Source organism: Phaethon aethereus, assembly GCF_964289735.1.
Source record: "Phaethon aethereus genome assembly, chromosome: 2".
Classification (NCBI taxonomy): domain Eukaryota; kingdom Metazoa; phylum Chordata; class Aves; order Phaethontiformes; family Phaethontidae; genus Phaethon; species Phaethon aethereus.
The window spans coordinates 66,902,580-66,925,417 of NC_138582.1; the positions used below are offsets into that span (position 1 = coordinate 66,902,580).

The 22,838-nt window shown below is 42.5% G+C and overlaps 1 protein-coding gene across 1 annotated transcript in view; it reads right to left on the minus strand.

The window, feature by feature from the left end:
- Positions 1 to 7,861: 7,861 nt before the first annotated feature.
- The window catches only part of ZNF516 (zinc finger protein 516), a gene marked incomplete at both ends in the record, with an annotated part of 87,860 nt that continues 72,883 nt past the window's right edge, over positions 7,862 to 22,838 (minus strand). Inside the window, one exon of the mRNA XM_082014527.1 lies at positions 7,862 to 7,895. Coding sequence (XP_081870653.1) covers positions 7,862 to 7,895 — 34 coding nt within the window. The remainder of the gene's footprint in view (positions 7,896 to 22,838) is intronic.

The window sequence follows — 22,838 nt, forward strand, 5'->3', positions numbered from 1 at the left end:
GCATGTGGTTTGGGCCTCTACAAGTCTGTCCTCAATTATTTTTGTTTATTTTGGTGCTTCCCCAAGTCCCTTTCAGATAGAGTGTCTTCACTCATGTTTTTGTTCTTTCAGGAACAGGCACGAGAATCCAAAATCCAGGCCTCGTCTGACAGCGCATCTGCGTGCCAAAAAGGCCAAAGCAGTTGTAACTGCTGTCAGACATTAGGTTTCAACAGGCCCCTGCCAGCAGAGGCAGCGAAGAAAAAATAGTTCTTCCCTTCCTTGCCCCCCAAAATGCTCACAAACTTTGATCTGCCAGCAGAGAAGGTGGAAAGGGCGTGCTGTGGAGTCACGACCTCCGCTAATGGACCTCTTGCTTTTGAAGTTGTTCAGTGCTGCCACCGGCTCTCCCTAGAGATACTAAATAAACAAAACGAAAATATTAAAAAGCTTTGTAGCATAGCTGCTCTCACTGGTGGAAAAGGAGGCTAGATGCTTTGCGCTCTTCAGGACATGTTAAATATGAAGTATATAAACGTTTCATGCGTAATGATGAGTCTTCTGTTAGCTTTTCCCCCTGCCAAACACCATGGGAACATTTCAAGTCCCTGAACATAGATTTCTAGCAGTGTTTTAGGCGCTGTGGGATTTCCAAAATATTTGCATGACTTGAAAGAGAGGACATACGAGCTGCAGAAGACCCACATCTTTCCAGAGAAGCGGGTGATTGCCACATGGGATAGTCAAGAACATCTAAAATGGCACTAGAAATGGATGTTCAGGCAACTTTATCCCACCCATGTGTACCTCAGTTAGGTACAGACACTCAAGAAGTCTGGGGCCTTTTAAATATCCTCAGTACACAGCTGAAAAGAATACAGGTGGAAGATCACCAAGAATTGGGTAGGATTTGAATTAGGACAAGTGCGGGCTAGGAAGTCAAAGAGTTGCTGTGGTGGCTGCTGCACCTCTGTATTCATGCTGAAAGACTTTAGCAGAGATTTTTGCCTGCAATGGGAAAGTCTTCATCCCAGGTTTATAACCTGTTGCTGTTAACCCTGAACTGACCTTCTTAATTTGGTGGAAGGAGCATACCCAGTTCCTGGCCATCCAAACCTCATCTCAAGCAGTGGACAGCAGAAGGTTGTCGACCTCCTGCTGTAACCAGGTCAAACAAAGCACCTGGTGTCCGTCCAAACTCTCTTATTACGTCTCTGTTGTTAGACACGTTTTAAGGACAGAAAGGAAGTTGCTTTCACTCCAGCGAAATGTATGTTGAGATGACTGATCACAAAATTGGAAACAAGGTCACAAAATTGAAAAATAATGAAGAGTAGTTATAGGTACGGCCTTTCAGAAGAGCTCTTCTCTTAAGATACAATGTCTAGGTGCGTAATGGGAGAGCCACCTCATCTTTGGATCAGTGTAGAGAAACTATTAAAGTATCTTCTTAAGAAACATGGCTTTCTTCCTGGCTCGTCACTCCATCTAAGGAAATATCTTCAAAGAGAACTTAAATCAACAGATACACAGAAAAGAGATCATTCTTAAGCCTACTAGGAGCCATTGCACCTTTCTTCTCCTTCTCCCTGTGGTTCTGTTTAAAGCGAGAAATGTCCGGTGCCAGGAATAATGCAACTGCAGCTTTATTTCTGTCGCCCAGAGGAAAGAAACTTCTTTCTTCTTGTGGTAGTTCAGCTTCACCTGAAATCTGGTTCACTCCTCCTGCAACATAAATGGAGCAAGAAGATTCTCAAATCTCCATCACAGCTTTGACTTAGGTAACACTTTTTCTGCTAGTTGCAATACTTCGTATCATGTATCTTAAAAATTAATGATTACATCAAACCTATACATATATAATTTAACATAAAATGATAACACTGTAGTTAGCAGGTTGCCTCCAGCATAACAAAGCGGCCAAGCATAACACAAAAATATTCTGAATGCCCACGGTGAGAGTAGATGCATTTGTGTTAAACACAGCTTATTTTGGGTGACTCTTAAAATACCTTTGCTTTACATATGTTAAAGGCACATTTATTATTAATCTCTGAAAACTGGTGCCCACTGGCCTCTGCTACAGCTCTAACTCTGCACTCTGGAAGCAGCCACTGGAGATGTATGATATGTTTTTTCTGAGGATATGTATAGCGTGGCACTTCTTGCCTTGATTGTGTCCCTCAGATATAATATAATATAATTAATATAATATAATACAATATAATTAACATAAATTAATATTAACTACTTATATTATTATTATTGAAGTTAAACTGCCTTCCCTAACTGGTGACCACTCTATTGACTGACATGACAGCAAATTTCCCCAGTTAATGCCATGATATGAAAGGAGAAGCAAGCGTCAGCACCTAAAAAAACTGCAGAGCCATTGATTTTGCCTCGGGGTGTGTGGATCCATCAGGAGCACAGCAGTCTGTTCTATGTGGTGTTTTCCAGCATTCTGGTAACTCAGGTGTTGGGATTCTTGCAGGAGGACTTCACTTCCTCTGGAACAAGCACCTGGAGGTGGTGCTGGTGGCCCCAGGAATGTGGTGGTACATGGGACTCTTTCGCTCCGTTTCTTAAGCCCACTGAACCCATGCTAGGCTGGTCTACTTTGATGTGCTCCTGGGTAAAGAGAGGAGCATTGCCAACTGGGAGAAGACAAGAACATTGTCCACTCCTTTTTAGCTTCTCTGCCAAAGCAGAAATATCATAGAGAAAGGATTGCCCCAGCTCTTTGGAAAGAGATTGATGAAGACCAGGGAAAAAGACTAGCACTACAAGTACCAATGTAGTGTCAGCACCCAATAGCTTTCATATTGCAGACAGAATCACAATGTTCCTGTGATATCATTACCTCACCTCCGTCATGTTATTCTCTATTTCAGTGGTTATTGTGGGAAGCAGGGCCACTGAATTCTCTCCTGTATACATGGCTTGCAAAAGTGGGGATTTTTTCAGCTCACCTCAAAGGTCTCAGAGGAATTGGTTGAGGGCCTGGAGGTCAGTGCATTCAAAGGGCTTTCATTTCGATAACTGTTTTTCTGTTCACTCATAGTCTGCCTGAATTTCTGTTCTGGGCTTGAAATCATGTCATTGTGCATGGGAGTTTTCAGGCAGTCTGAATGATGAAATGAGCTCCCTATTGATAGATTTGTGGTGAATGAACCCCTTGACAAGATATTGGCTCTTTACCTCTATCTGTGTCTCAAAGTAGGATAGAGTCCAAAGTTATCACAATGCAGCTACAACACTAAATGGCTTGCACTGGTCTTTCAGTCCCATTGCTAAGAAATGTTTCTAGATAGCTGCCTCTCTAAGTGTAGGAAGAGAGTTTTAGGAGGCTAGTAAAGTCAGAGTTAGTAAACCCAAGTGGAGAAAATGTTACAGGGCAGGGACCCTTCTAGGAGCCTGGCAAGTCTGGAGTTGTCTCCCATTCCTACAGAAGGAACCTCATCTGTGGCACCTCCAGTCTCAACCCTGAATGCACACCATGGACATCTTTATGTAAGGAAGTCCCTTAGCTAAAGAAGTCCCTCAACTACTAAGAACTGCATCCGTGAAAGCCAGCATACTGACTAACTGAAGACTTACTGGGTGCCTATTCAGACCACAGGACTACCAACACACAGCTTAACACCCCTTGTACTCTGCACTGGCTTGACCTTCCTTTGCAAATTCAAATACCATGTATTCCAAAAGTGTCAAAAACATTAACAGTTGTGCCATCTCAAGAAGGAAAAATTATACACTGTGTCTTGCCAGGTACAAATGAAACCAGTATTCTTGACCACAGCCACTACCTTGGGAGTAGGTGCAGCCCAGAATTTAGCAGGTTATAAAAGCAGTTCTAGTTCTATGGTTGAGGAAAGTTTTACCAGTTATTCATCTGAGCATTTGGTTTCATGTCATTAAACAAGCCAGAGGAAAAAAAAAAGTCCTTTGTTAGACTGAGAGTTAAGCGTTGACTTAAAACCGTAACCTCAAGTGTGTTCAAAGCTGAAAATCCAATCTGACTGATATTTTGTCTTTAACACATGCCATTGTACCCCAAATTAAAGGCAGCACTTATATTCCACCAAGCTAAATCACACACACTTCAGAAACTTTGGCATGTAAACGAAGCATAGGGCAATATGAACATGGTGTCAGACCAAATTTTCAGCCTTCTTTTCTTGGTGTTTTGAATTTTACTCAGACCTTCAAGGTTACATACATTTCATGGTTTAATTTCTGTTATTCCCTAAGGCACTCGTTCATATTTACCCACTAACTATAATAATTCCTTTGAAACAAAATAATTTATAATAGGCATATTATGATCCTTTCAAATTTGTTGTGATCTAATCAGTAGGCACCTATTTAGGAAATCTAAAATCCTTTCAAGACTTTTACCTTGAGACAGGCTAAGAGTGCACGATGCATAAACACACATTCGTAACAGCTCACTTTTTGGTAAGGTGATCCATTCTCCAAAGTCAGCAAATATATATAATAAAGTTAATTGAACATTAGCCACCTTTCAAACCTTAATTGCACTGCTTGCTTAAAAAAGCAGAGTTTGCAGAAATGTTTTTGTAAATCAAAGGCATGTTCAAACTGCAGACATGGAGAGAAGCGGGAAAAGTCAGGTTTGGTTGGGTTGTCACTTGGGCATGATTTTGAGTTTATAGATTTAAGTCAGAATCTAAATGCAACTTAAAAAAAGGGTATTTTCTCCCTGTCGATGGCCCAACTTCATGAATTTGTTACCTCAAAATCAGAAGACTGCCTTATCACCCTAACATGTATCAAAACCACTTTTCAGTAGTTTGATCAGTTTTCCTATGAGTTGGGTGAACTCTCAAGCAGCTCTCACCCCTGTTCAGCATACATTAGCGTACAAAGTCATGGCACGAGTCAATACACCGCACTGTTTCTGCTCAGAGGAGACGTTCTACAGTCGTGCTATACCAGCCTGAACGTACACTGTTCCTGATAAGGTGGTGATAAATAAGCAACTACAGTAGGGCAAGTGGGTGACAAGAGGTGGAAAATTTGGTAAAGGGATAATTTTGGCGGTTTGGTGTGGTGAATGGCTATATTCACTGCCTCTGTGTCATGGGGTACAGACTTCATACTTCAGTGGGTGAACCTGAGTGGTGGGTGAACTAGCGTGAGTCAGAGCAGCTTTGTGATTGCAGCAAGAATGCTAATTACTGCTTATAAAAAAAAAAAGTAACAAAATATTTTCTCCCAACATTCCCTGGTGAAAGAACTCTCTTCCACCAACATCTCATAATTAAACAAAACTCATACTATGTCACTACCTTTTCTTAAACCTCCACTTGCAAAGATCTGCTAGGATGTCTAGGACTTGTTATTTTTTGAACATCAGTTTCTAATTGTAATGACTACAAGCTAAAGCTTGAGAATGTGAACACTGAAGATTGAGGTGCCCATAGATAAGTAAAATAAACCCAAATCTTTGCAATTTTCAAACGATTTCTGTAATCTTTTGCATGTCTTCCTCCTTATCACCTTAACCCAAAGTAGTCTTTCAAAACTATTCTTCTCTAAACATACACCTACACAGCACATGAATTCTTCTTCAGAAGGACAAGAGTTTGATACTCACCAGAAAAAAAAAATACAGGCAGGCTAGAAAGTAGACATTCTGATGAAACTAGCAAAGTTCTTTGCTGATACTTCCTTTATGTAGCGAAGGTTAAACCACAGGGGTGGGTAAAGGTGATTCTTTAAAATTAACCGAAAAACATATCCTATCCTGTGGTCTGATTTTCCAGACATTTATATATTTTGCCTATTTAATACATACTCCATAGCACAGAAGAAAAACCTGAAGCAAAATTCCTTTTTGGAAGCATCCCACCAGTCACACCATCCCATACTTCCTCATGAACTGAGCTGCCCCTGGTTGGTTCATCCCTGACATGCCATGCTCAGCAAGGAGAAGCAAGCGGCTTAGAGAGGGAGTGGATAGGTTTTGGTGCTGCGTAAACCTCTGTGGTACTCTTTGGGGCTATACAAATACCTAAGTGTTGCATGGTAGGAGGGCTGTGAAGAAAACAGGGCAAGAAGAAAAGTCAGAGGACAGCAAACCACTAGATTAGGGGGAAAAAAATGGAGAAAGGAGGACTGCTCCATGACACTCACCCATAGCTCCGCTCTGGTTACCGAGACTTCAGACGTACGTGTGGTTATGTGTGCCTCACCTTGTGGATGTCCATCTTGAGGTATTTCCTAGTATCCTAAATAAGTAAACCATGCGTCTGGTAAAGGGCCTTTCTATAGTGGTATCAGACTGTCAGCCTAAAGCAAAGGACCTTGCCTCCTCTTGACATCAGTGAGAATTTTTTCTTGGGTTTTTTTTAGTAGGCAGTAATAGGGACCTCATTAAACTCTAATCAAAGTCCATTGAAACTTAGATGGACTTTAGGTAAATCCTTCAGAGACAAAATTAAATACAGATAAATAGGTAGACAGAGAGCAAGATTTTGGCTGGGCTTTGAATTTTCATTACAGATAGGTACTTCCAGGTTAAACACATAAGCGAATGTGTGTGTGTCCCCCCATTCTTCTGTGCAGTCCTATGGGATAAGGCATAGCCTAACCTTACTCCAGCTTCTCTGTTTTCAGCTGCTGAGGGACAGTGAACAGATCAGGAAGCCTGTTATTCCAGATCTGAAATTCCAACGGCATTACTTGTTCAAATTAAGCCATGTGATACTGTTTTAGTTCATTGATTTGACAACTGTGACATTTAAAACAATGTTTCTGATACAGAAACTGCTGGAAAAGCAAATGAAAAATGTCCCAAAAGCAAACCATTGTGGAAAGTAAGCACAGCTGGACCCTAATTCTTTAATAAATTGGAATGAATATTCCCAGAACAGATTTTCAGTATTTAGCCGGTTTTTTAAATTGCAAGACTTCTTAGCTTGCATGACACCTGGAAAACATACCATCCTCACTCTCTCCCCAAACTGTGTATTTAAAGTACTTTTCTTGTTTGTACAAAAGAAGAGCCTGTAAGTTCAACCATGACTATCCCTATTTTTTAAACATAAAATTTAAAGCCACGATACCCAGAACTTTGAAATAATTTAAGTGTCTAATGGTACAAATACTTGTTTACTGAGATTTTCAAAACTAATAAAGCATCTTAAAACACGCCCAAAGGTGCCTTTTAAAATGTTCTTGACTATCTGCTTGCATCTCTACTTTCTGCCTTTCCATCTCTTGTCCTCCCTCGTCCCATTGTCTCCATTTCCAGACTGTGTTCCTCTACTTTCCTCCAAATGCTAGGCTAAAAAACACTTCGCTTCTGCTTGCCCCACCTATATCTCAGCACGTTGACTATACCTTTGCCTGGATTTCCAAGACCATTAAAATACAGGCAAACAGTCAGTGAACGATATTGCTGCACAGTTTGATCACATAAGCAGCAATGGTCCAGTGTACCTGTAAGATGCAAAGGCACCATAAAAATAGAGGAAAAAAAAAAAATTGTGTTTTCTTTCTTCCTAGGCGAAGGAAGAGATTGGCATGGAAGCTCAGTTTTCACACTTTCTCCCTGCCCAATTTGATGGCCAGTCTGCTCTTCCTTCCCCACTCATCCATAAGGAGTTGAAAAGGGCAGAACCCAAACAGCATGAAATGGGAGTGAGACTTGTAAAGACAATGAAACAAAATGAATAGACATAGGTAAAATAATCCTAAAACAATGACAGCTCTCTTCATTGTAAAAACTGAGATGATAAAACTGATAGTAAAACTTTTAATCGCCTCTTTACCGCACTGTGCAAGACTGCTGCTGTCAGGGTCCTGCACTCAAGCTGTGGCCAGGCTGAGCAGGTTTTTAGAGTTTCATTCTTCATCTGCAGATTTCAGGAACAAAAGGATTGTTCCTAGGAGAGGAAGTTAAAATTTAAATTGCCCAATTTCTTCCTTAAGGCTGGCATAAATCAAAAGTATCAATTGAGTTAGGCTGGTTGGAAAGAGCGGAAGAATCTGGTCTGTAATCTTTAGAAGAAAATGCATTTCTATTGTACATTACTAGAAAATTAATTTTTGTTGCCTCCATAAGACAGCCGTAGGAAAGAAAGAGAAAATAAAAAGTTCAAAGTACTGGACTAGGTCCCGTGGTCTCTTTTTGGAGCATCAGTCAGTCATTAGTTCTAAAACAAGGTCCTCCAAGGCTGCAAAGGACTCCAGCTTTAAAGGAATCCCAAAATTGTGGCCAGAAGCCTAGAGTCCCAACAGCTGACCAGGAAAAAAGGGCAGACTTCCACCACAAACCTGTCAAACTTGAAACATTTCCATGAAACATTTCAGGTTAAACTAATTGCCCCTTTTTGAGTTTTGTCCTGGCTCTACTCAGCTGGCCTGTAGTGGTGCCAGGAGACTTCTGTTAAGTGAAGAACAGGAAAGCCTGAATCAAAACCTTCCAATTTTAGATACAGATGATCCGCAAAGTCCTGTCAGAGTCTCGCCTGAGGGGGGTTCCAGCTCTTCACTTGACATTTATAATTTTTTCCCCTACATTTATTTCAAAACCACAATTTTCTCCTCTTTTAGTCTTGGATACGTTTCATGAACTGAATGCCAGCTGCCACTCCTGCTGACTGACCGATGGAGCCTACATCTATGTCTAAATTAAAGCTGAGAGTAGACTACAGCATGTCTGAGCCAGGCTGGGATGAGCCAGATACCTGAATGAGCAGGGTGCTTGAGTTAGAGAAGGGACAAGTCAGGTATTTCGGCTCTATGCTTGTTCTTGAGCTAGTGATTTGGGACAGACCACTCTGCCCTTTCTCAATAAAAGAGGAGCAAAATTACCCTTCTCCCTGCTGCTCTGTGACACAGGAATGGGGTGGGGGTAGGAGAAGAAGGTATTTGGAGCATCCATCCACCGTGTAGACCCTGGAGACCACAGCCCAGCGTGGTGCCCAGGCCATGCTGCTGCATCCCCGTAGCACAAGGGCCTCCAGGCTGCTGCCATATGTCTGACAGAGCTGGTAGGCGAGCTAAGATGGATTTGAAACTTCTCCTCCTAACACAGGAGGAAAAAAAGGTGAAAACAAATGGGCGACAGGACAGCTACTAGCACTGGTACAATCACTGGCAATAGCAGCTGTAACAGAGTCAGCCTTGGAGCGAGCTGCGGAGTGGTGATGTTACTTTATTCTTAGTGATGATCAGCATTAACTAATATTTGTCTGCTGAATGCCTACAGGTCCATGTCAAGTATCAGGCCCCCACTGTGGCTGGCCCTGAATACTACCTAATAAAAAGCTGCCGTCCTCAAGAGCTGGAAATTGAAGCGCAAGTCAAAAGACAATAAGTGAATTCTGCAAAGAAACAGGTGGACCCCAGGGTAAGAATGAGATGAATGTGTGATGACATGGCCTGAAAGTGGCCAAACAGTTACATGCAAGAGGATGAGAAATGCAGCTATTTCTGTTAATTTGAAGAGTCCCTTGGACAGTCTATCCAAGTTAAAGTTGCCAGGTCTTTCGATGCTTTTTCAGAGTTGAAGTCCCCCTCCTGGTAAGCAGCTGTCAGGGAGGCCAGGAAGACGTAGCCTCTCTCTCGAGGTGACGTGAAGTGAATGTGGGAGCAGCAATGTTGATACCTAAGGCTAACTCTCTGCACATAGTCCATGTGCACTGCATCTTCCAGAAGCCAAACCAGACTTCCCAGGCAGCTAATAAAAGGGATTTGTCTTCTGTACAAACTGGCTGCTGCCAAACGGCCACTGCAGACCGAGCAACCGGTCCTTCTGCAGGCTCATGCTCTTCAAAAAATAATGATGGCTTTGCTGTCTCTGCTGACCAGCTCTGTACTGAAATGGGAAAGGCTCCATACAAGTAATAGGGGCTCAGAGACCATGGTAATGAGTATGGTATAAAAAATGATGGATCGGTGTATGGACAGATATCTCTTTATCATTTCTCTGAGCCATCCAATTTCCCCAGGCACGGAGTACACCCTGGAGATTTGGGTTTAAGGCAGAGAAAGCTTTACACGATGGATTGAGTGTTGTGTAAATATGTAAATAAAGAATAGCTCTTTAATTTTTTATGAGGAGTGCATTTTAAAGCCCTGCTTTGGCCTCCTTACTCAGGCAAAATTGCCACCTAACAAAATGCAGTTATACCTGAACAAACATAACTATGATCTGCACATAAAACATCTGTATTAAAAATTAGCTAATGAGCAAATTAATTGGATAACATTAAGAAAAGGAAAAAACTTGGGCTGAACGGCGGGTAAGAGATTCCCGTGGTATGGAGTTCATCCGGCCATGGAAGATTCTCTTCATAGGCCACATGCTCACGTGCTCGAATCCCAAATAAACGGGCTTTGCACGGGCAAGCGAACAGTATTCGGGGGCAAGCGGAGCGTCGGAGCCGCCCCGCTGCCATGCGCGACGCGCCCGGAGGCGGGCCCTGCGCAGCGGCGACCAGCCGTGGCACCGCGCGGGGCCCAGCTCCTCAGCAGCAGGAATGGCACCGAAGCGTCCTCAAGATGCCGGGCCCTCGATACACCCACCGGGCAAGACAGGGCAGGAACGCCCGCGGTGGGGTTTAAGCACACGGGCTCCCGAAGCTGCAGGGAGCTCCCTGGCAGAGGGAGGCGGAGGGCTGGTCCCCCCCCAGCACCGCCTGAGCTGGCTGTACGGTGCGCGGTCCCAGGCGGGCACATCCGCACCCCGCGTCCCAGAGAGGCAACCTGTGCCTCGGCACGCTGCCTCAGGGACCAGTGACGTCACCCGAGTTTTTGTGGCTAAGTATACCCCGCACAACTGGTTTCCTCTGCCGTGGCAGCGTCCCCGCACAACCCCTCTGCTGGCGTTGGGGTACGGGGACCAGCACGGCTCAGCTCCCAGCTGCGCAGAGGAGCCTGCGTGCTCCGTCCCGCCTGCCTCCCTGCACCCTGCTCTGCCCTTACACACCGAAACTGGGGAGGGAAGGGAGCCCCGCAAAGCAATAAAAGACACTTTGCAAGTGATTTACATGAAGGGTGGGTAAGGCAAAGCAACGTACGTGACTCGGAACAATCCTGAGCTGGTAGGAGCACAGGCAAGACGGTCCGCTACTAATTGCTCTATTCCCTGCTCCAGGATCTCCAGCAAGATGTGAAAAGTTTCCCTGATTGATCACCATCATTCAAAGCAAATGCTTTTTTTTTTTTTTTTTTCCAAGGCTCTGGTTGTAGTTGCATTTAAGAAAAAAAAAATCTCAGAGCTGTTTTCCTGCAAAAAATCCAAGTGTAAATATGATCTACTAGCAGAGACTTTCTGCCATTAAAACATCCTTGTTTTGTTCACACCACCAAAGACACAGTGTTCTGCCTGACTAAAGGTCAGAAAACAGCAGAAATTTGAATGTTTCTATAAGCAATCCAAGAGATTTCACATAATGCCTGTAACCCATCCAGTGAACACATATACATACATATATACAGATATTTATATACATGCACATACATATAATGAAGGAGGAAATGTTTCCTTTAATAACACGACCTTGTTGTGTGGTAGCACTGTTTAAGAAAGGGGTTTTTAATGAAGCCAGCAGAAGTGCGGCGGTTTTTGTGAAGGCAGCGAAAACACCCTCTCCTCCTTTTTCAGCCAAACTGAAACCCTCCCATACCATCCACACTCTTGCAGTGTTTAGGTGTAAATAACACCCGGTGTGTACAAAGCTCCCCCTTTCATATTCATTACTGTCATAGCTTTGAAAGGAAAAAAGCAGAGGTCATTTATTAGAGGTTACTTTTCATGCAAAACACCCTGTGGTTGCTGTCATTCAGAACTACTTAGTCTACGCCCTCAGTCATCTATTAGCAGGGCTTCAGGTCATAACCTTTAGTGGCATTTGGAATCCCAGAACCTCTGATTAGTGCAGGATTTACATATCCTTCAGTAAAAAATGCTCGGCTATAGAAACGCATGAAGTGTTGTAAATTTGTTTGGCCTTTTGTCTGGAATACATATGAACTCTGCATTCAAAGTAGGGTGCATTAAACTATATTTTTTTGTCGTGTTATAGCTCCTCTATTAACGTGGCATCAGTTAACCCATTAAAGACGAACTGCTCTTTCAAAATGGACTCATAACTGAGCACAAAGAGGAGGTGGACGCTGGTGCAATTAATAGGTTCAGATTACATGAGCAACCGCTAGTGCTTCTTTAGGCCTGTTTTATTTTTCTCAGAGAAGTAGCCATGACTGTACCAAGTTTGATTTAATGGTCTCTGCTGGGATCCGTATCACGAAATTTTACTGGAAGGTGCGAGACTACTACTGAGTCGTTGCCTCAGCAGATGGTAGCAAGGTGTAACCAATCACGCACTTTTTGAGTTTCCGTAGTGCAGAAACATCATTCATTTGCAATACAGGATCAATACACGTTATATTTTTGTTGCTGGAATTTGGAAATAAAGCCAAATTACACTGTTCTTCTAACAGAAATGTCACTAACAAGCATTAGCATGACTAATTGGTTGATTTAGCTCAGCAGGGAGGATTTGTCAAACAATACTAAGCTGGTTTCCCAGATATTTGAGTACTTGGGGTGCTCTTCTACATTCTCGTGTATTTCAAGGAAAACATTTTTAAAGGGTATAACATTCACAGTGCATGACTAGAATCAGTCACGTGTGCATCTGAGAGGACCTCAACTGAACTAAGTTCTCCAAGTCATACACAGTGGGAGACCATCTATGATTTATTCAGGTTCGTTGTGACTCTCTTACCTGGACATGAATTCTAATAGCGATAACAAAGGTGGTAGCCTGGTGCAGTGCAGGCTCTTCTATACCATCACAGAGCTTCACCAGGATGTCCTGACCTTTGAGTCAAATGAAATTCCAGCCGGAAGATCATTTAGCCTGTGGTCTTCCTGCTGAGGTAGTCAATTTGGATGTCAGTGAGTGCCAGTGAGTACACAGCAACCAGAACACTTGACAGAGGTATTTTTCCACACACACTTTTTGACTTTGGGTGGTTATACATCCCCTCTAGCTAATGCTTGAGACATTTTTCACCCTAAATTTCCCAAAATATGTATTTAGGGTTTACCTCCTTACACTAAATGAATACATGAGCATGACTATAAGCTGGCGGACATCTTTGGTCCCCAGTTCCTTTCAATACAACTGAGAGGTGATGTGCTGAACTAATTAAAAATGGTGAAAGGAGGTGAGAAGCCAAGAGACAGGCAAGCCAGAGACATAGCAAACTGGTGATTAATGACTTAGAAGTCAGTCTCAAACTCCTTTGTTCAAAGAGCAACCTCAGCCATCTCCCTGCCAAATTCAGCATTATTTCTGGATGTCTTAGTGTTTCATAAACTCAGATGCGAGAGAAACTCCTTGATGTCCTGCAAATATCAATGAGAGATGCAGTCTGGAGGGATGCTCCCTGCATGGACAGAGCTTTGGCAGACTGATCCGTGGTCAACAAAGAGGACATCACCTCTGCAGGTCTATGGCATGTCTTAACATCCAAACAATTGTCCAGTTCTGTAGGTACTCTTTGACCTACCTGCAACAAGTTGAGCATGTCTGAATGGCCTGGCCTTCTGAGTATAAAACTTGACTTGTGATGTCACGGCTGTGCATTGTTTCATCTGGAGGCTGCAATTCTGGAGGAAAGAGGTCAGGCATTTAAATGTATCTTCTGGTTTAAATTAAACTCAGTCATAAAGGGCAGAAAGACTCCACATTTGGGTGATTTGCTGCAATGGCTTGGAACCAACCCACCTTCCAGGGGAACAGAAGGACACAATCTCACCTTTAAATTGGCAGAGGTGTGGAAAGACTGCCAACACATGAACTGTATCTCAGGTGACAGTAAACTTGACTTTTTCAATTCAATAAAGTATTTCAAGGCATTAGGGGCTGAAATTGAGAGCACAGATCTAGTCATACCCCAAGAAGAAAACCTGACCCTTTGGCTCTGTCTTTCTTACCACAGAGGAACAATAACCTCTTCAATCATAAGAGACATCAAAAAGCCTATCTGTGGCAGGCAGAAGGCTGAAATACCAACTTAGGAAATGTCATTTTCCTGCAACATTGGGTTTGGCATGGGTACCTTCGTTGATCAGGCTTCATAAGCCTCCAGGGTTACCAAACTCAGCTGGGTGGAATCGCATGTGGTCCATCTTATTTCACCTTTCACATGGATCCAAGTGCACAGCAGAACCAGAGGAAAGGCAGACAGATAGCAATTTTCCATTCTGCAGGATCAGAAAAAGATATGACACGGAGCCAGCAATCATATGAGCTCAGGAGCAAAGCTGAGGACATTTCCTATGGGAATCTGAGATGGAGAATCATCAACCACAGGACACCCTCAGACTGAAAATAGCATCAAGGGTCTAGCCACGTCTCCCATTCATGTTTTGAAAGCCTGAAATGCTACCAATTCCCCAACATTGTACTCAGAAGTTGTAGGAGACAGGACACTGCCAGGTGAACGTGTTGTCTGGTACACCTGACCCACACAGAGAGAGCCTCAAATGCACAAGCATCTCAGTCATTCTCATCCGGATGTGGCACTGCCCCAGCACACATTAATACCTAGTGCAAACAACATATTAAAAGTGCATCGGTAGGTGTTAAGGTTGCTCTAAAGGGACACAAATGAGAGCTCGTTTTCTGAGCTTTCATGGGATTTCAGAAAAAACTCATCAGTCATCCCCTGATGACAAAAGAAGGTTCATGCATGGGACAGTGCTCACCACCCGCAGAATAAGAGCCCTAGGGGACATATCAAGGGTAAGGAAGGATTAATAATGGGAAACAATGAAAAGTAATAGAGAATAGAAAGTAAGGAGCAGTAAAAGACATGGAGGAATGGGATCAAAGCAGTAAAACCACTTTGAAAGCAAACTTTCTCACATGGCTGGTTGAAAAGAACAGATGGCACACGGACACATCTTAACTTATATAGCTGTCTGTCAGCGCAAGTAAGAAGGCTAGCCTACAGATACCTCTGAGCCTGACGACTTCTGGCTGCCTGTGGCATGCACACTTATTCAAAGTTCAAATGGACAAAAGGAACAGCACTCCAAAACAGAGATTTTTTTTTTTTTTTTAGTAATATGAAGAAAGAGAACTCAACTGACACTACAGAGTTTGTTCCACATAGGCCAGTGATGGAAAAGAAGACAAGCTCCAACAATTTGTAAGGAAGTTTGCTTTCTTCTACTAGTTTGGTAGTTAATCCTCATTCATTAAAGCTTTTACACCAACTTCAGACTACTGGACAGCAGCAGGTCTCTAGCCCACCTTTACTTAAGCCGGAACAAAAATGTTTTACTAAAATGACACCCAAGGAAACCATCTGTTCAAAGAGAAGTCAGGGAGTGCTTTGTCACCAGCTTCATCAAGAGAAGACTGAATCCCATGTTGCATGGTTACAAATTGTATTTTAAAAAAATGAATTTAATATAGAAATCATTTTATTAAGATAAATACCAAATTTGTTATCTCTTCCTCAAGTAAGTCCTCTACCCTTTAACTATTTTCCTCAAAACCTAGTTATATAAAACTACAATATTCAGGAGAATATTTGATATATTGCTCATGTTTAAACTGAAGATGATAAAGAACTTCAAGCGCTGATCAGTCCCTGCTACCGAACAGGAGGAGCCACTGTTGAGGTCAGAACTGAGAAGAGTTGCCACCAGATCCCTACCATGTCCCATCAGTTACTCATGCAGTTTTGATGTATCAGACACCCACTGTGATTTAGTTAGATGTTAGATATTTTTAGCTTCTGTTGGAACTTGAATGGAAATCACACATTCTCAACTAAATAAGGAAATAAAAGTTTGGGCAACTTTCTACCATAAGTGAAAGTTTTGTGTTTGTATATACGGAAACATGTAACTACAGATGCATATAATTTTTAGTGGATTATTCTGGTTGTCTGCCTTACAGCTGCAGCACATTCACTGTGTTTAAGAATGCCGCGACCTTACCCTGCATAGGAGACTGCGACTGCAAGAGCAGAAGACACATCCGTATGTTCTCCCCTGTGCCTCTCCCTCCTCTGCTTCAGTACTCCCCCACATCCTGACACTTGCTCAGACAAGAAGGTCTGATATTTTTCCCATTTCACGGGTTACCTCGGTTTATCACACCACCATTCTTCAAAATTCGCCACCCCTGTCCACGTTTGCATTGCCTTCAAATATAACCCTCTTCTGTCTTAAGGAGCTTGTGCATTGACCCTATCAACTTCCCTTGGAACGATAATCGTAAACAGCACTTCAAACACCAGATTTATTTAAAAATGAAGTGATCAAGTGAGCACAGCACAACCAGGGCTCAGGGAACATGTTTTTTATCGCTGGCTCTCCCACTGGCTGGCTATTAAGACTTCAGGCAAGTTACTGAGCTTCTCTGTGCTTGTGGTCAGCGCTCAGACACATCTCTCTTTAAACTTCACAATCTCAGAGACAAGGACTGTCTTTTACTCCAGGTTTGTAAAATGAGTGGCACAGTAAGGCCTTGTTAGCGGCTGAGACCTGTAGCTATTATGGCAATACTGCAAATGCTGTTAACATTTTATAATCAAATACTGTACTGCAAATGTATTTAGCGCCCGACAGTCAAATAACGTAATAGGTCCCTGCCACATAATCAAGGTTAGATTTCACTTAAAATGGTAACTCTAAAGAAGGCGTTTGAGTGTGGAAACTGGAGCAGACTGGAGATACAGCCTCCACGACACCTTCCTGGCTCGCAGAAGCACTGTCTGCCTTCCATCCGAGCTGCCGCGGCTTGACTCGCCCTCCCAACAGAGCAGCGAGCGCGGGGGTTCACCAGTGCCGCGCCGAGCAGCAGCCAACCCGCCCGCCGAGGTGGCGAGCTCGGGCTCATGGTAGCCACGGGACGTTCGGTGGGTGCTTCCGCCTGAAAAACGTGTTGTGGAGAAGTATCCTCACTCATCAGGTGGCCGGGGGTGAAGCTGCTCGGCAGAGCAGGCACCGGCAGAGCTGAACGAACAGAGCTGGGGGAGAGGAAATCACCAACCCCTGAGCGGCCTGCAGTCCCGTGTCCAGCTAGGACTCTGCTGTCCCCTCCTGCAAAAAGGAGGTTGCAGTGGCTACCCAAACATCGAGTGACCTCACTGCAAGACAGAAACCTGCGGCAGAGATAAAGTAGGCGACAAACACCAAAGGCACGCTTTCTCAGATAGGTGTATTTATAATTTGTAGGTATACACGCGTATCGTAGTGCAGCACTGGGACCTAAACGATTGGTGTGCATTGATTTTTGCACGTGACCCAAGCTGTTCAGCTCACCTCTGACATATCTTAACAGAAATTTTTAAAAACTATCATGTGATACAAGGTGAAAAATTCCTGTCGAGCTGTCTCTATCGCAAGCGTCTCCACCTCTCTGAACTTTCCCGGTAAAGCACCCATGAGAAACACAATTAATGCCACTTTTAGTCGTTGTCTTATTTTCCAGCTGTTGATAATAGACACACTGTGCCTTAGCCTGTAATGATAAAACTGAAACCATGCTCTCCGTATTTATAAGTCTCTGCTCTTTCCAAGTGGTGACATCTATGCCTAAGTAGGTCTTTTTGGCTACAGCTGGAAAAAAATACACCAATAAGACACTTAGCTGAAATGTATTTTACCTCAAAGAGGTGAGAAGGATTATTAAAAACAAAACAAAAAAAACCCCAACAGAATGATGTCTTTTTATGGTTTTTAAATACTAAGGAACAATTTGACTTCCAAAGAAAAGCAAAAAACAATTCTATACTGTGTTTGGTCTTTCTGTATCATAGAGTGAAAGTTCCTTAAATCTATTTTAGGTGTAGGTGCTGCTCAGTGAAATATCTTGAAAAGTGATGGGCTTGGGGTTTTTTTCAGGGGTGAGGGTGGTGAACCCAGCAAATCCAGCCAGACCAATGTATTTGCATACTGTGTATGAGCAAACCAGTGCTGCTGGGACTCAGACTGCCTGGTGAAGACTATGGAAAAGGCTGTAGCCTCTAGCACAGAAAGCCCCTCTCTCTGTTCCTGCAAGTCTCACACATTGCCAGGAATGACCATCCGAAGGTATTTCCAGAAGGACAATCCTTGATTAACAGACAGCTGAGACAGTGGGTGGCATTTCAGAACTGGGAGGTGGCATGGTCCCAGCTCGATGGACTCCAGCAACACGTGGCTGATGGGAGAACCCCCTGGGTTACTGGGTCAGACGTGTGACTGCCCTGAATTACATCAGTAATGAACTCTCTCCCAGTGAGCCAAGATTTGGGAGACCTCAAAAGATATAATGAAGTTGATTTTGCTGTGGCCCCCACTGCCCCGGGCTGTATGTCAAATGGCCCTTGGCTGGAAGACCCCTGCCAACCAGACCCATTTTGAAGGTGTGTTACCCACCTGAGTTACGCCTCATAACCACTGTGCTGGGTTTATGCCTTCTTGCTTCACTGCCCACACGAGCACGTGCAAAGCAGGCAAAGAAAAACTTCCAACTCCTATTCAAAAGCAACCAATGGTAACACCCAGGAATCACCCCTTTTGGTTTCCCGTTATTGTACCCATCACAATCGGGATGACCGGGAGTTGGGGATGGGAGAAGAGAGAGCAGCAGATGTTTCCAAACCTCCCGGCCAAGCTGTCTGGAAGATGTTTCACATCTGGGAGGGAAACCATTCACGTATGAACTGGAGTAGTTAGTTTAATCCCTACACCCACAGAAGACTGGAGAAGAGGGTAAAGGCTGAGGCAGTTCTGTTTGTTCCTACTGAAAACCCCCGCTTTGGCAACCCAGCACTGAGCCTAGGCTGAGACGTACCCTTTCCTTCTTACCTTGCCCCTCCCTCCACTCCCTCACCCCCAATTTAAGTTGGAAACCAGTCAAACGTTTTTCTCAGACCTGCAAGTCTAATTCTTTGTAGGTATGGGTTGTTGGTTTTGGTTGTTTTTTTCCAAATGAAAATGCCTAGTTATGTGCAACATACGGATTTTATAAAGGTGGCTAGGTATTAAAGGTAAAACAGAAAAAGAAAAAATGAAGTTTATTATTTTACACAGTGGAGTGGACACCTTATATGGCTAATTCTTGAGTGAAATGAGTTTTCAAAAAAAATGTTTAGTCTTTCATTGAACAATTATTTTAAATACTTTGCCACCAAGAAAGTAAGATGGTGTAAGTTTTATGAACATATATTTTTTTTCCTTTCACAGAAACATTTTCTTGACTGATCCCTTATAGTTCCAGAAACAAATATGAGTGCATTTGCTTAAAATAACAAAACCACACACAATACTTAACTCAGGATGATTAGCAGTGGTTCAGTATTTCTTTTGGCTGAGTGCTCTGGATGAAATCCCATGTATACAGTCTTGTATTTTACGCCAATACTTTTACTTCAGGTTATACAGTAACCTCTGTCAGACGCTGTGCCCGAAGTTCAGAATAAAAAGATATCTGCTTGTGGAATGTCTCTGTCAAAAGGGCATGTGCAAAACAGATTTTAAAAATTAAACTTGTTTAATGCATTACACCTTATGGGTGTTACGAGTGGAGAATTAACTGAGATAATAAACCCATACTCCCCACCACTTCAAAGATGAACACAGTCACTGAGCAAAGGATATATTTGCAACTACGAGGAAAAAATTTGCCTAGAAAAAAAATTTGTTCTAGAAAAAATTTGTTCTAGAAAAACTGGCCCAGACTGTCCTCCTTCCTCTTCATGCCTAACACATGTAGAAATAAAATCTGTTAAACTGTAAATTTAATTAAAAGAAACCTCATAAAATATATTAGTACAATCTCTATGAGTACTCCTCTCTACCAAACTTTTATTGGCTTCCCTTTTTATGTGCCAGAATAATCCTTTGTGAAATTTCTCCTTAAATATCTTTAATTTATATCTCTCTGGCTGGTGACACTCATGCTTTATACCCCTCCAGTACGGAGGCAGCTGACTGTAACCTAAGTGCTGTGTATCGAGTGGTGCCGCACAAGCTTTTCCAGCTGAAACTCGCCAAACGCCGCACTGTGACCCCACGCTCAACTGCTCGCTGCTCGTGACCGTTTGGGTACCAAAACGTTACTTTGCCTGAGGAAGGGTAACAGAATCTTGCCCTAGAGAGGAGGATGTATTTACAGGTCCCATTCTGCCATCCTTCCAGAGATATATTTCCTACTGGCTTAATTAGAGCTGCAGGGGAGCTTCTAATTTTTCTGGTCACACTTTATTATCCTCTGATTACTAGCCATTAGTCTTCATCTTCCTCTAGGTTTTGGTTTGTTGGGTTTTTTCTATTTTAAAAAATAAAATCTAAAAATTGGCCAGGAATGAGATATATGTTGAAAGTCAATTTATCCTTTTGTCAAAGAAATTGCTAGCTGGGAATGATAATTTCTTTCTTTGGAGCAGATACAGAACTATTGTCTAGGCCTTCTAAATTGGTACGCCATACCCCATGCTGTCTGCAAGTATCAGTATGGAGCCATGCACAGTAGATGCTGAATATACTATATAACGGAGGTGTCCCTGTCTAACAAAAACTTTTTTTTTTTTTTAAATGGAATAGAAATAATGAGACAACCACACAGCATTTTAGTCCACGTTTCTCTATTTCCTTCCCATAAAAGGTCTCAAAGAAATGCAAAGCACCATTGAAGAGTTCAAAGACATACCTCAGAATGTGACTGCACATTCAAGGCACACTGACATATTCAAGACTGGATAGCTCTATTGGAGGGGGGGAAAAGAAAGAAAGAGGGAGAGAAAAGAAAGAAAAAGGCTCAGCATACAAAATACAATACACAATATCTAGTTCTACTGTGTGAAACTCACTGCATTCATTTTGCTCTCTGAGCAAACTAGGTTCCAGAGTATAACACATACAATAAATCTAGCCATTTTTTTCCATAGGAGTTGATTTCTAGAGAAGCTAAAAATTACTTGGTGTAAATGATGCAGAGGCTGATGCAGCTGAATTTATAAATTGGGCTGAAAAGTTTGACATGCTGAATTAGATTATACTGTATAATGCATCACTAAGTAATTGATATGTACATTACATGCAAAGAAAGCCCGGCTAACTCCAGTGTAACTTTTTTTTTTTTTGCATTATTGTGTAACTTGGCCATCAGCTCATTGTCAGTTGAACAAATTTTCAAAAGGAGATTTAGTCCTTTATGAGCTGAATAAAAATACAATTTTGTTACATTCTGGTATTCTAAAAATAAAATACAGGATAAGGATATTTTTAAAAAGTAGAAAATAAGTAGAAATGCATCAGAGCATTTAAAGCCCTTTTGGGGGGCTTTTTCATTTTGAGGGGAAGTTTTCCCTACATTTATTCGAGAAATGTAAAAGTCTAGACGAAAGATATGCAATACCAGCACCAACTGGAGAGGTGATGGGGAATGGAAAGGAATGGGGAATATACAATTTCCTCAGTTAAAAGCAAACCATGCAACACAGATTTTTGTGTTCTCGGAGCACAATACAAATTTAAAAAAATCCTACTAGAAAGAAATCTCCGTTTTATACTAGCTGTTCAGTATATTTCCAGTCTTCCCCTGATGATCTGCATTTATTTCAAGGGGGTGAGAGCATTTCCCTCTGCAATTACTAGCATATCTGCCCTGATCCAATGCTGATTACAGCACAGGGTCTTAAATCTCTGTAATCTGTCTGAAATGTTATTAAATATTAGATTTCAGTGTGATTTGTTTTCTTATCACTTTACTTGTAACTTTACTGCCATTCACCGCCAAGAGACCTTGCTGCAGCTTTCATCTCAATTTGTTATACTAAAATGCAAAATTAAAGAAAAATGAAGAAAGTTGAATATTACTAAGGAATGTGATTGATAACGTTGTGTCATTTTTGAGTTTTAATATTATAAACTGAATTTTATGATACTCTACCCTAATAGTGACATATTTAACATTTTAAGACTGGATATAGTAATTTTATGGGACAAAATGGGCATTGTTAGAAGATTATACAGTAGTACTTTGTCAAATCCTTGTATATTAAATACCAAAACACTATGATAAAATAATGGTAAGAGCCTCACTTCTCAGAGAAGAAAATCTACCCTTAACGTCTCATGTCTGGTTCAAGACCTCCCGGAGGTCTCTGGCCAGCGAGAAGCGCAGCGTGCACCACATGCCACTGCACCTCTCTGCCGAGGGGCAACGGACAGCTAGCATTTACAGTGTTCTGGCAGTTTTAATTTGAAAATGCGAAACAGGGGCATTTTTATATCCTGACAACTCCTGCTTTGCTTCCAGGCAATTCCAGTTTGGTGGACGCCCGAAGGACGTATACCAAATGGAACAGGCATGAGCATGCTTTCAGACTGCACAGGAGCAGCCAGGAACGGATCACTTTGGTTTTCCTCCCGTGTTTGACCACTTCCCAGAAGAGAGATCCATATCACCATAGAAAAGAGATCCATACCAAGAGATCTCTTCCATATCACCAGTCGGGCTCAGACTTCCTTACATCCAAGCCCCTCTAATGCGCTTCTGGCACGCTGCTGATAATGATGCTTGCCGATTTGCCGTTTTCCTTCCAGCGTTCTCTTTCCCTGACCTCCATCTACCTCCTTCTCAGCCCATCCTTAAACTGTGGAGAACTTCGGATACAAAGGAATAAAAAACACGTAGAAAACGAAATCTGTGTTCAGAGCAAGCTATCTCACTGGAGTGTGGTAGGACATCACCAACGGTTATAACATTGGTACACGTCTGTCGTGGTGAAGAATGGTGACCTTCTGGACTGAGAAGAGGGAATCATTCCCTGTTGTCAGCTGTTTGAAACTCAGACAA